Source organism: Macaca fascicularis, chromosome 5 (assembly GCF_037993035.2).
Source record: "Macaca fascicularis isolate 582-1 chromosome 5, T2T-MFA8v1.1".
NCBI classification, from domain to species: domain Eukaryota; kingdom Metazoa; phylum Chordata; class Mammalia; order Primates; family Cercopithecidae; genus Macaca; species Macaca fascicularis.
The window spans coordinates 12,532,737-12,547,552 of NC_088379.1; the positions used below are offsets into that span (position 1 = coordinate 12,532,737).

The 14,816-nt window shown below is 34.3% G+C and overlaps 1 protein-coding gene across 2 annotated transcripts in view; it reads right to left on the reverse strand.

The window, feature by feature from the left end:
• Window positions 1-356: 356 nt before the first annotated feature.
• Window positions 357-14,816, reverse strand: part of RAB28 (RAB28, member RAS oncogene family) — a 119,748-nt gene continuing 105,288 nt past the window's right edge. The window contains exons 5-8 of one of the 2 annotated variants that reach the window (XM_065544788.1): window positions 14,100-14,203; window positions 9,140-9,217; window positions 2,524-2,618; window positions 357-1,291 (exon numbers count right to left, since the gene is read on the reverse strand). In XM_065544788.1, the coding sequence (XP_065400860.1) occupies window positions 2,529-2,618; window positions 9,140-9,217; window positions 14,100-14,203 (272 nt within the window). In that variant the 3' untranslated portion in view covers window positions 357-1,291; window positions 2,524-2,528. The remainder of the gene's footprint in view (window positions 1,292-2,523; window positions 2,619-9,139; window positions 9,218-14,099; window positions 14,204-14,816) is intronic. The other variant, XM_005554490.4, reaches the window with a different exon arrangement.

Sequence of the window (14,816 nt, forward strand, 5' to 3'; positions counted from 1 at the left end):
GCAGACATTTGGAGAAGGAGGAGGAATTCCCAGCAGAGGGACCTGTGGAGCAAAAACAGGAAAGCAGAGCATCACAAAGAAAATAGGAATGAGTCCATAGCTGTGTTTGCAGAGGAGTGATGATGGTACAGTGGAGTGGCATGAGAAAAGGTAGAAAAGTAGGAGGCAGCTGATGTGAAGTCCCTGAAATGCCAAGCTATGGAGTATGGATTTTAATTGGTCCAACAAAATAACCTAATAATTCTAAGTGACTGACTATACATTAAACTTCCCAGAATCACTAATTTTGTATCCAAATACACACTGCCTTTCTGTAACAAAAAGGAAGACGTTTGAAAGAAAATTGCCAAAAGAAGTAATTTAAATAAATTTATTCATGAAAGAAAAACATCTGAACATCAGGTACAGTCTGATCCACAATGTCGTAACGCATTTGCGGGAGTACTCTTATGCAGTTTGCAAGAGAAATTCCATGTGGAGCATCAGCTGAACATTTATCAAAATTCAGAAAGCCTTCAAACCTGAGTATTACACAATACATAATGACAATGATACAGTAATAAAAATACAATATCAAATACTCACTACTTTGTGAGTTACAAACTACAATATAAACAATTTAGGCCCTTTTTTAAAAAATGAAAAAATATTTCTATTACAGCCTTATTTCAAGCATTTTCAGTTAGATACAGCCTTATATACTTTTAGTCACAATAGATAGCTAAAGAATGTCTTCATAAGTATCTGTAGGTAAAATATATTACTTGCTTAATGTTTGCACTCTGAAGTATACTTTGACACATACAGGTTCCGATAAGAGAATGAAATTGCTGTGGCAAAATCCTGGCTGATGATGAAGACTTGGATAGTTTTCATATTAAGTTAAAAAAATTTACATCACTGAAAAAAGAAGCAAGGACATACAAAGAAGCATCATCATTCTTTTGCAACGAAGCAGTCTAAGTCCAGGGAATGGGTTTTCCATTTTGAATTCAAAGTGTGTGGTCCCAAAGTTGAATTCTTTCAAATCCAAGGAGCGGCCTGCCACTGTGAGGCAACAGCAATGATGAAGCAAGTTGGGAGGAAAGTGTTAACTGAACTACAGAGATGGTCACTGATAAAACAAGTTCCTAGAAGTCCTCAGGCCCACCCAGAGGTGAAGGGCAGCCAGAACTATCAACACAAAAGAAAAATGCGCTCACTGAACTGCACACATAGAGCTTCTAGGAGGGTTAACAGTTCTTGACATAGGTTCCTGGTTGTAGTTTACAATATCTGCCTTCACCACCCTCTGTCATAAAAGAAAACAGAGTTATTATCAGGACATCAGAACATTTAGAAAGAGCTCCTTAAAGTATATTTTTATTTTCTGAACTCTGCTGAGCTTCTGATGATGCACACCACAAATGAAGCAGGAGTTGATATTAAAAGAATAAGCCAGACAAACAAACGAAGCGTGCTTTTTGTTTTTTTGTTTTCAAGAAGAGAATGGCAACTCAGCTATGGAGTTGTCCCTGGTTTTACGACATTTAACTTGAGGTTATCATAAGTCTAACGAAAAACTGACAAATCAATAAGGAAAAATTAAACCCTGATAATAATTTAGAGCAAAATAATTTAAATGAATCATTCACATGTATTTTAAATCATAGAAAAGAACTCATCATTTCAAAGTAAAAAATAACATTATTGATTAATATTTCCATAAGCCATTATATTTAGCGATACCTTTTCATTGAATGTTTACAGCAGTTTGAGTTTGTAAGAAGACATTTAAATGTTAAAGAGGATTCACATATAAAGCAGAAACATTCTGAGCAACCCATTTTTAAATCTTTTCCAATTTCTAAAACTTTCCTCCAAAATCCCTAACTTATTTCCAAATGGCTCACTATTGGTTATGAATACAACTGTAACAAAATACAGTATAATGAAAAATTTAGAAAATTACTTCATATTCGTTTGTAAAATAATTTAAACCAAAAGATACTTTTAACTCTTCCTTCCTTCCCTCTAACACACACTTCAAGGAATATCTAAAATGATACATTTAGCAATATGCTTAATATTCATCTCTAAGTAATACTTTAAAACAAATCCTTTACTGTTTTCAACTCTACAAAGTCTGCACACACAAGCAGACAAAGAAGGGCAATTCAAGGCAAATTTTAAAAATACTCTTTCAATTACCAAGCTATTTCAGGAAAAATGGTAAGGAATGAATAATGAAATAACTGCCTCAATTCTCCACTTCACTGCACATGTAATAAACACAACCATAAAGACAAATATGTTTAAAAGTAACTGCAATGTTATTTTAATTTGTTCCCAATTTCTTAATTCATGTCTCCTGGCAGAGGACCAATTTTTTAGTTCTAAATCAAGACTTAGACGCGATATTAATTTCCAATAATGTACAATAATCATCTGAACTTCCCTATTCATAAGGAATAAAGAACAAGATAGCATTCACTGTTTTTCCCTTCCCACCTCCCCAAACTGTAATAATTTATCCCTTAATACCTGCACTACTGTACTGAACAGATTCTACTCTGAGCAGAGCTGGTATGTTGATTATCTTCTTCCGGGTACTTCACTATTTCTGCCCTGACAATATGCTGTCAATTCCATACAACATAAATGAGACAAAGAATAAAGAATTAAAAAAAAAAAGACAAAATGGAAAGTATGTTCAATGACTGAATATAGAAACACCAAAGCAGAAACATAAAATTAACATATAAATGTAAACATGTCTCTCTCTCTCACACACACACACACACAAACAGCAGAATGTACACATACAAAAGAAAAGAAAAGGAACAAAGGCCCAAGAAACATTATTCTTTGTAATTCTATTTAATTACTGAAATAGATATGACCACTAAACTTCCCAAATTGTGAGTTCCATTTTTGATAACACAATCATATATAACATATATAATGCCCAGAATTTCAGAAGACTATGAAGAATTATGAGGTTTTTCTATGTTAAAGTGCAATAAAAGGATTAATTCAATTTCCATTAACAAGATTTACTGAAGATATACTACGTGCCAGTCACTCTATACTGTGAATGTATGGGCGACTTACACAGAATCTATTCACAAGTTGCTGAGGACCCAATGGAAAGAGAAACACATATACAACTAATTGCCATACAAGTTAAACACTTAACTAGTGGACTTATAATATGCTGTGGGAACACAGAGGAAGGAGTAATTAATTTCTTTGAATGTGGGGAGAGGAATGAAGACATCAGAGGAAGCCATATGCCATTTACAATTTTTATATTTAATACTATTTATTACTTGTCCTAGACTTCCTTGTGATGCTCACTCCCCCATTCCTCCCAATCCTAACCTCCATACTTCCAAATTCCATACAGAAACAAACAAATTCAAAATGCAGTTGTAGGTCATGTAAAAAAAATTCACGAGGTACAATATTTAAGTACAACAACTGCTGCTTTCAAATATCTAAGAGTTTTACTAAATAAGAAACGATTTGTTTTTACCTTGTTATATTCGTAATTGCTATTACCTTAGGATAAAAAGACCACATGTGACAAATATGCATGACAGATATAACATGCTACCCAAATATTTTAGATTTAAAACTATCCTCGCTATCCATGTGATTGCAAATATCTTATTTCAGGACACTCATCCTTCATAATAGCATCTATTAATTTACTAAGATAGACAGAAAGGCATCTTAATATGAGCTTCTATCTGTGATTACATTTATAAATAAAGATTCTATAAACAATTGAGAGTAAATGAATAGGATGCTGAGGCATACGAACATATTAGCCTTGGGTGGCTTCTGCTTAAGTTCTCTAGCAACAAGCAGCATTAACTTTTGGACAAGACTCATGATTTACTAGGCACTCAGCCTGATGCTATCAACACAAGCATTACCAACTGCCAAATGAGGTATGAGTGGGGGGTACATCAGTGAAATATTGTATACCATTATCTAACCTCCCCAAACCTAACTGTTTCATGCCAAACTATGGGTTACAATGAAGTGATGGGATTTTCATAATCAGTAAGCAACTCGTTAATCCAACAAAATGTTGGTTTAAGTCTTATCCTAGAAACACAACCGAATTACTGTCCTGTGCTCTAGACAATTTGGTCCAAGAACTGACTAACGTAAATGACTTGGATTTCATTATTAATTTTCATCAAATTAATCAAGAATTAACAAGGCAGCATCACTCTCAGGGGCTTTGACTCTTTGACATAAAGCTTTGTAAAGTGTTTCCGAACTGTAACCCATAACCAAGGCTCTGCAGATTCCAAATTTCACTTTCTATGATTAGAAAAACATAATTTCCATGTCATAAACTTCACGGTAGGTGGTTTCACTGTAGTCAGCTTATTTAAAAGTCATTTATTGATGTTTTTAGAGAAAATGTTACCTACAAAATACCAACCTTTATTTTTAGAGCCACAAAGTACACTCAATTATTCTCTGCTATTAGTTGATGAAATGAAAATAATGAAGTGGCCCTAAGAGGAAAAGAGTTATATGAGTGAACACAAGCTTAACCCTGATATTTTCAAAGAGCATTTGCCAAGTGGATACTGGAAATGGAAGCGGTAGCAATGGACGGCATAAGCAAGAAAGCAACCTATGGGTTGGGGCACAAGGTGTAAGGAGTATAGATGGACTCTCGGAGAGATTAAACTAAAGATAAATTTGGTCAACTGTGCAATTGCACCTTACTCCAGATAATAAGGAACATATTTACCACTGCAAAGGCCATAGTTTGTCATGCCCAGGATATGGAGTAAACACACCCTGAAGGCTAAAACATTTGTCACTATCATTCATTCAAAGCCAACCACTGTCCCAGATATTGCAGACATTTAGGTAAATAATGCACAATCTCTGTTTCTTGAGATAATAAGAGTCTAGCATACAAAACAGATTTTAAACTATTACAGAATATTCTCACTGGTATACATTCAAAGTGCAACAAGATTACAGAATACAATTTAAAGCATGGATACAGGATACAACCTGTTAAAAAGTAAACCTACATGATCTCTAAAGTCCCATCTGGTTTTGAAATTTTACTTAAAAAATTAATTTAAAGGTGAATAGGAAAGAGAAAAAATAGTATGTGATATGAAAATCCATTAAGCAACGTTCAATATCTGAGGGTTAGAGTAGTATGCACAAAATGAGAAAATATGCTCCTCAAGAAAACAAGTGGTCTTTAGGATAAGAAAGAAATCCCAGGACAGTTTTCATAAACATACTGGAGAAAATAATCATAAAAAATTAACACATGGGTAAGAAGAATCTGAGGAAGATCAATATTCAGGTAAAGCTAAAAAGCAGAAAGGACTCTTAATGGTTAAAAGGGTACTGTACAATAATATGCCAATTAAGATAATTAAAATCTTGAGTATGTCTATTACACGCCAAGCCCTACGTGAGATACTTTCAGATACAGTCTGAAAATAGTTTGAGGGGACAATAAGGAATATATATTTTTAGCAAGTTTAATGAATATCTCAGACATGATAGAAATTTTTTTTGGTATTTTAAAAACTAATACATTCCTAATTCAAATCAAGTAGATATTCATAGTTTATTAATTGGCAAGTAAAAATGTTGAGGCTTAAAAATGTATTAAGAACTCTTAACACCAAGTAGATATGGCAAAACTTCCTCGCAATTCAGTCTGAAGGACACAAGACAGGACTAAAAGGACTATGCTTTTTCTTTATCAATTATCTAATGCATTCTTAAAGAGCTGATGGCTGGATTTCCTAAACAACAGCAATTGTAAATTTATTTTTTCTCCCAAAAGTCTAGGCACTTTGCAAATAAAAAATCTGCACAATCTGGGAAACTATAACACTTGTTAACAACAGTATCAATTCTTACAATATCTTAGAGGATAATGGTTGGTCGGGGAGAAAGGGGAAGACTACATAAATGATGCAAATGAAACTATTAACCAAATTGGGAATTGTGGAAAAAGGACCTATAGTGTTCACTGTTTAAATGTTTGGCTGCCGCACTTATTCCGGGAGCTCCTTGAGGATAGGGACTTTCTCTTATTCATTTCTGTATCCCCAGATTCTACTGTGGTCCCTGGCATTACACAGACCCTCAAAATATGTTTACTGTGTTAATAAATTGCATTCACTTTCTTTTCTCTCTCTTCCTTTTCCTTGCAAAGCTTACAAAGTGTGTTGATAACTCATTTTATATAACTCCCAAATAAGAGCAATCTAGGTTAGAAATAAACTAGCAGAATCTCTTTAAATAATCAGTGAATGGAACTAGGACTAAAACCTCATTGTAAACACTTATGTCGCAAAGTAAATTATTATAGTAGAGCATCAACATCAATGTGACTGGTGAGTCTGCCATTTAACTCCTTCTCTATAGAATAATATAAAGTACTTTCAAAGATTCCCTTGAATCCCCCCAGTAATCTTTCAAATGTCGCAAAAGCCACATGCAGTGTGTGTGTGTGTGTATGTATGTATGTCTGTGTGTATATATATGTGTGTGTATATATATGTGTGTGTATATATATATATGTGTGTGTGTGTATATATATAATCTGCACTTCCTAGTCTTTTAGATGAACTTGCAAAAATGTTTCCACTAAGAAATATGAATTGTAAAATCAATAATTTAATTGGCAAAAACACCAAATTCATCAGGATCAAGAAAGACTAATGAGGCTTCTTGCTATATACAAAGAATTTTGACAAACATATAGAAGAGTGCTGCAGTAACTTGAATTCCCTTTCAAATGAATGCATTAAGAGTAAATGCCACCAACAAACTGAAGATAGAATTAAATCTCAAAGCATAATAAGCAAGGTGGATGTGCAGGGAGGGTAGAGAATTATGTAATTAACACATCTAATATCTCTTTATTTAAAATACGCCAGGATATTAAGCCCATATCCAAAGTCAAAATAGTAACTCTGTTGATCTTGCAACACGAGGGAGCTAATGTTAATAAAGCTTTCCCCAAATTTTGCCTCCAGTTGTTTCATCTCTCCAGAGGTCTCCTTGTATCTGATCACCGCTGCACAGCTCAGGCAGTACAAGGAATTCTTCCTCAGTGCGGCCCTCTCACCTGTGAAGCACCAGTCCACCATTCCCTCTTTCAGAAAAACCACAATCATTGGTTTCCCCTGTCTTCATTCCTCCAAGCAAGAAACCTCAGGGTTATTATCTTGGACTTCTATTCTCTCTTATCCAGTAACTCCACAAGTCCTATCAGTTCCCTCTTTCCCTTCCACCTTGACTTTGGCCATTTTCACATGGTAGCAGTAACTCAGTCTCCTTACTTCAATCTCCATCCTATCCAATGACATACAAAAATATCCCATTAGATTAATTCTATCTAAAAACTGCTTTCATCTATTGCCCTACCTCAAAATGATTATAGGTCAAATAAAATTAATCAACTTGGCATTCATAAATCCCCAAAATCTGTTCTCAAACTCTTTATTCTCTGACACAAATGGTCATTTATTTTAACCAAACTGCTCTTCTGTTTCTAAAATACAACCTAAGCTTTTCTACCCAGGCATATTGTTGATATCAGCTCCTCTTTCAGCCATTTTCTCCCTTCCCACTCCAAACTGCCCAGTACACTTTCCCCCAGTATAGTAGAGTGGAAACACCAAGGGTACTGGTGTCAGAGAGACCTGGGTGCAAATTCTGGCTCCACCAGTGCCCAACTAAGGGTTAGTGATCAAGTTACTGAATCTCTCCACAGTCTCAGCTTCCTGATCATAAAATGATAAAATTTTACCTGATCCAGGGAGTTATGAGGATTAACTGAGATAACACAGTCCCCCTGGCACATAACCTATTAATTTTCTTTACTGAAAGCAGGGACATTTTAAAGTCTTTTAATTCTTTTTTAGACCCACCACTATACTGAGTATACAACATATGACGAATAAATCACTTATGATAATCACAGACTGTCTAATTAAGCAAAGACAAACATTATTTAGACAGAGAAGCTAAAAAGCAAAGGAATTACTTGACCTCTGGGATCCAAGGTCTGTGTGATCAAGCAAATCATGGTGACTTCTCTTTCTTATATTCTCCTAGATCCAAACCAAGTAACCACTTTTTATGTGTCTGGGAGCTATTTAAACATCACAAAGTATCTTAGCACTGGCCATACCAAGTGCTAAATAAAACAAATGTCTTTGAATGATGGGAATTAAAATTAGCAAATGTTTAGCATTTCAAATATTTTAATCAAGTCCTAGAAACATCCACATCAGTATAACAATTTCAAATATTTGCTTCAATCATTTTAAAACACACACACACACACACACACACACACACACACACACACACACACACACACAGAGGGACCATGAGAAAAAGATACAGAACTAACTCTAAAAGAATTAAAGAAAAATTTAAGGATGGGAAAAGATAATCAGACTTTTTTAGTTGCACAGGGTGCGAATGGGGTGGAAGAAATTGAGGAAAAATGTAATTAGTTTGTTACTTCTAACCAAACCACTTCTGAAGCATAACTTTTTAGGTGCTTGCTCTGATTTTTCATTCTATCAGACATATGAATTAGTGGGAAATTATAGTGGTACTTTAAAGTTCTTGGCTACTGATATGCATGTTTTTTTCTTAGTCTAACAGAACTATCTAGGAATAGTGAAAAAACTTAGAAATCCTTACTAATTAATAACACAACTAAACTGACAACAAAACAACATCAAAAACTAATATCATTACAGTCAAGGATGTTTTAAAATTGAATAGACGCTCCATAAGGATTTAAATAAAGAAGTACCAAACAATGTGGTCAGCACCTAAACTCATTAGTTAACCACTAATAATTTTTTTTATACCAGTATCTTTTTCCCAACAAAAGAGACAAAATGAGGTTTCAAGGGTATCATAATTTGGCAAAAAGTTAACATAAAAAGTTAACATTCTCCATCTTCTGCAATAAACACTGAGTCATACATACAATCTATTCCCAAAGCTTTTAGAGACACGTACACAGAAGGCATAAATGGGTAAGAATTTATGGGTGAAAATTAATGCCTTGTAAGAAATTCATTAATTTTTTAAACATAAAGTTCAAGGTAATCACCTGTGACTGTTCTATTTCCGCTTTGTTTAATTTGATCCCAAGGATTTCAGCAGCAACTTTCTGAAAGCACAGGAAGACCTACATAACAAAAATGGGTTTAAATGATATAAAAGAGTCATGCTTAAGTTATCTTTAAATAAACAGAATTTTTTTAAAAATGATAAACAGCAATAATTGCAAAAATATGATATAGCAGGTGATTCCAAAAATACCTTTGTCAAATGTAGCAACATTTTAAATATAATACTTTTTAAATTATTAAGCCATAATTCAAAACTCCATCCAATTCAATGAATTTTCTCTAAACACACACATTAAAGATTTAACATGATGATTACAGCTACCGCTTTAAAAAACAACAAAACAATCTTACTTACTAGTATAAAAACTCCCATACTTACTGAAGAAAATAAAAATAATCTATACTTTACCACCCTACTTTTCATTGCCAATTTTATCTTGGTCCTTTTAGCCACCTGTGGCCTATCTTAAAAGGTCTTGCTTTCTAACACTTTAACACTTTCTGTGACTTTCACATCATTCCGACAAATTCTCCATGTATCTCGAGTAAAGCAACTTGGTACTATTTACTATATTTTATCAGTTCAAAGGAAAAATATATGCCATTACGATTAAACAAAAACAGACAAATATTTTTCTATAAATAGCCTTTCCACACATAGCTAGCTTATGTCAGGTCTACTATAATTACTAGAGTTCCAATCCTGACATTTAGTGTAGTATAACTATCTTTTCTTCATAAATGTCCTACCATATTCTTATCCCTACTCATCACATGCTTACAGAATATTTATCAAAACTTTGTTAATTTTTATTTCTAACAAAAAATGGATACATATTTCTGATAGCCTTATGCCGTTTGTACCCTAAGAAGCATAATATATTTTAGTTCACTGATGGTCAATGTTCAAGGAACAACAGGAAAAGTACTGTGGTGGAGTGGAGAGAAAGAGTGGTTCTAAAAGAAGACGAGCAAAGAGATGAGGACTGCAAAGCATGTAGAATCTGGTAGGCTACTGGAAGGACTTTGATGTTTATTCCAAATGAATGGAAAGCATGGGAGGGTGGCCCAATGTGACTTTTATTTTAACAGCATTAGTCTGGTTGTTTGTATTAACATTCACTATAGGAGACCAAGTGTACAAAAAGAGAATCAGCAAAGACACTAATGTAAAAGATTATGGAGGCTGAACCAAAGTGGTAGGAGTGGACACAGTAAGAAATAGTCACCAGGTTCTGGATATATTTTCAAAGTACAGCCAATGGGATCTGGTGACAGATGTGGGGTATGAGAGAAAAAGAGGACTCAAGAAAGGCTCCAAAATTTTTTTGGCCTGAGCAACTGGTAGATCTGCTATTTATTAAAGTGGGGAAGACTGTGAGAGATTTTAGGAGGGAATATCAAGAGCTCAGTTCTAAACATGTTAAATTGGGCAGCCTATTAGACATCTAAGTGGAGATGCTGCACAAGCAGTTGGATATAAGAGTCTAGAGTTCAGGGGAAAAGTCTGAGCAAAGCCAGAAGACTAAATAAAGCCATTATGGGAATACATGTAGAAAAAGAGATATCAAAGGACTGAACCTTAGTTGGTTGGAGAGGTAAGAAAATTAGTCAAAGGGACTGACAGAGTAGTTAGTGAAGTAGAAAAAAAAAAAACCGGAGGCATTGTATCCTGGAAGCTAAGTGCAGAGAGTATTTCAAAGAGGAGAGAGTGATCAGCAATTATTTATGTTGCTACTTAGTCAAGTAAGATGAGGGCTGAGTACTGATCATTGGATTCAGCAAAAAGGAGGCCATTGATGACCTGGATAATAGCAGTTTGGGTAAAATACTGAGGGCAAAAGTCTGCTGGAACTAGAAGAGAAATTGGGAAAAGAAGAACTAGAGACAACTCTTTCAAAACATATACTGGAAAGTGAAGGAAGGAAATGAGGCAACAGCTAGAGAAAAAATGTGGCATCAAGAGCTTTCTTGTTTTTAAGATAAAAGAAGTCATAATATGTTGTATGCTGAAAGAATAATCCAGTAGATGGAAAAAAAATAAAACATATGAAACAGAACTGCTAAAGCAATATCCTTGATTCAGCAAAGATAAATGGGACTAGCACACAATGGAGAAGTTGGCCCTAGCTAGAATAGATCCCATAGTAACCACAGAGAAGACAGAAGATATGAGAACAGATAGAGTAAGCAGGATGAGGTTAGACCTGGTACCATCAGTATGTAGAAGTTGTCTTCTGTTTGTTTCAAATTTCTTATAAAATAGGAAACAAGGTCATCAGCTGATAGAATAGAGGAGGATAGTTTGAACACTTCTGAAGAGAGAAGAGAAGCTATGAAATAGTCATTGACTGGGCACAGTGGCTCATGCCTGTAATCCCAACACTTTGGGAGGCTGAGGCAGGTGGATCACGAGGTCAGGAGTTCAAGATCAGCCTGGCCAGGATGGTGAAACCCCATCTCTACTAAAAATACAAAAAATTAGCCGGGCGTGGTGGTGGGCACCTGTAATCCCAGCTACTTGGGAGGCTGAGGCAGAGAATTGGTTGAGCCCAGGAGGCGGAGGCTGCAGTTAGCTGAGATCACGCCACTGCACTCCAGCCCAGACGACAAAGTGATACTCTGTCTCAAAAAAAAAAAAAAAAAAAAAAAAAGTCACCTAGCTGAGGGAAGAGGTGGTAGACTAGGGATATAGGGCATAATTACTGAGCAGTATTAAGGGCCCACTTGAGATTAGGGATTGTGAACTTCAAGTGAAACCTCCAGCATACCTCTGTGCTTTTCTCTGGTCATGTTCATGAGCATACCCATGAAAAAGCAGAGGCTTGGTTTAAACCAGAATTAAGATTTAGCCAAGCAGGTCTGAGAAAGTGAAAGAGGAAAAAGGGAATTGAGAGTATGTGCATGGCAATGATTTGGACTGGCCATGAGATTTAAGTTCAGAAGAGAGAAAAATGAAGACATGAAAGGAGGTTAAGATTTTGCAAAGGTGTTAGGATCAATGTCTTGTAGGTCTTGCTAGGGTTGAGAATGGTTGTGTTAGGACATTCAAGGATGTGAAACAGAAGATGGTTGGTGGTTAGTGATTAAGATGCCTGATACTGAGGTAATAGAAGAGCCACAGTAATTTGTAATGACGTGATCTGTGGTATGCAAGAGTGACTAAGGTGGAGTCAGGAAGAAACAAGGATACTGAAATCACTAAGAATTATGACATAGGTAATATCAGAGAAAGAACAGTAAGCCAGGAGCTCAACTCCTCAAACAATGAGAGGAAGTTACCTGGAGCTAGAGATGATTACAAGTCTTAAAGTAATTTCATAAGAACAAACCATTTCAAAGTATCACTTAAAAAAAATGAAGTTTTTTAATAGTGGTTCAATATAAGCACACAAAAAACACTAAGTGGCAAAAAAAATACTAAGTGGTTAAAAACAAGTGAAAATACTACAAGTTAAAATAATTCTGAAATAGCAAAAAGACCCCTGGGAAGATTAAGTGAGGGCAGAAGCCCAGTGAATCCATGGATGAATTTATCTACAATTATTGACATACATTTTTTTCAAAGGCATAGATGGGTGCATATGTGCCCATATTCACATTGTCTGAGGCGAAAGGATTCCAAGAGTCCAAATTTTTTAATGAGTCTTACCAAAAGAAAGATCAAACCCCAGTCATATTATTTAATATTTATTTTAGGTATAAAACTATAAAGGATATTACAGAGAAAAACATCAAAAATATTAAACCACAGAAAAATTTCAAACTTCTTTTAGTTGAAAAATGTCAACTGGAAAAATAGTCAAATGGGGGTCGGTGAGGATTATTTGAAAAAACTGTGACACATGACTATTAGCAGTAACATAAAGATGGTCATAGAAAATTTCTAATGCAATAGAAAATTATAACAAGTAAAAAGCACAAAGTGAATAACTAATAAAACTTTAAAAATTTCAACCTCAATTATAATCAAAGAAATTCAAATTTAAATAGTGAAGTATCTTTTTTCTTTTGGGGGGGCCTACCAATTTGACAAAGATTTTAAAGTAAATACATAAATAAATCCTGAATGTTAAAAGGATGTAGTTATGGCAATCATACAATGCTGGTGATAGTATGAATTTAGTCTTTCTGCTGGTGATTTGGCAATGTTTCAATCCCCTTTCAAGGAATCTTTCTACCTGAAGAAAATAACCAAAACATCAAAAACTTATGGACAAAATTTTACATTAGAACATTATGTTCAAAACTTAACAACCTGTATGTTCCACAATAAGAATAAGACTGAATAAATTTTTGAACATTTATTAAATGAATTATTCAATCTATTATTAAATGACATGGAAACAATAAAAATATGAAGTAAAAAGTAAAATATAAAATTATTTCTATATTATAATCGTAATTTTTAAAAATAAATACAGGCTTGTGGTTAAGACTGTGAGTCCCAGAGCGTCACTATTTGCCTTTACAAATCCTCTCTCCTCCACTTATTAGCTGTGTAATCTGGACCCCATAATTTCTCTAAGACTCCTCTATAAAACGGAGATAATCAGAGTAGTACAATGTCTATAACAAAGTAAGCACTCAATGAATGCCACCTCCTAGCCACAGGCAACAGTACTAGTATGAGCATCAGGAAAAGAGACTAGATGGAATCATACGAGGTTATGAGTGGTTACCTCTAGATACTGACATTATGGGTGGTTTATATTCATTTTAATTCCCTTTTTAAAAATAACCATAAAATTATGTTAAATAAATTATAAAAGTAATATAACCAGAATAAACATGTTATAACTAATCTAAGGAATTTCATGTTTTCAATAGGAATTAATTTGCTCCAAAGGTTAAATAATGGAAGCATACTTCCTACGAATGTTAGTAAATAAAAGTAAAACATCACTTATAATATGCAGTATTCATTATTTTACTTACAGAGTCTCCTGTCTTGGCTGAGACAAAGTGGCTACTAAAACCATTTTCCTGGCAAAACCGTAAGTGTTTTTCAGGTTTTATTGTTCTCATATGCTCCAAATCAACTAGAAAGGTGTTAAAGAGAGAAAACAATTCAATATTAGAGTCTATCAATACATTTTTAACATGCTTGACTTGCTTTCCAATATTATATTCCAGTTTAGACACTAGCTGTGCAAGCTTGGACAATTTATTAAACCTCTTTATGACTGAGTTTCCACATCTATAAACTGGGAATAATAATATACCTATTTTGTATAGAGTTATTTGATAATTAATCTATGTATAATGCACAATGACCAGCAAATAAGTGCTAAAAAAAATGTGAGCTATCATTATTATTATCATCTGTATAAGTTCAGGCACACTGATGATGCGCAAAAAAGATCTACTTAATATAGTACATTTAAACATGGTGATTAATTGAAGGCAAGTTGTACTTACCCAAGCATATTTGGCTTGAAACAGTTTAATTACTTTAATAATTAATAGTTAGCTCTGTAATCTCTATAAGTTTGAATGTTAGCACAAATACATAACTTTCTGCTTAAGAGATCAATATTACATTGGGTGTTTATATTAATTTATAGCCATAGTTTAATTTCACAAAGACGTAGTTCAGTTGTTTTCCATCTAGAGTATCCATTTTGAGAGTAAGGGGCAAGGATCTATTTCCTT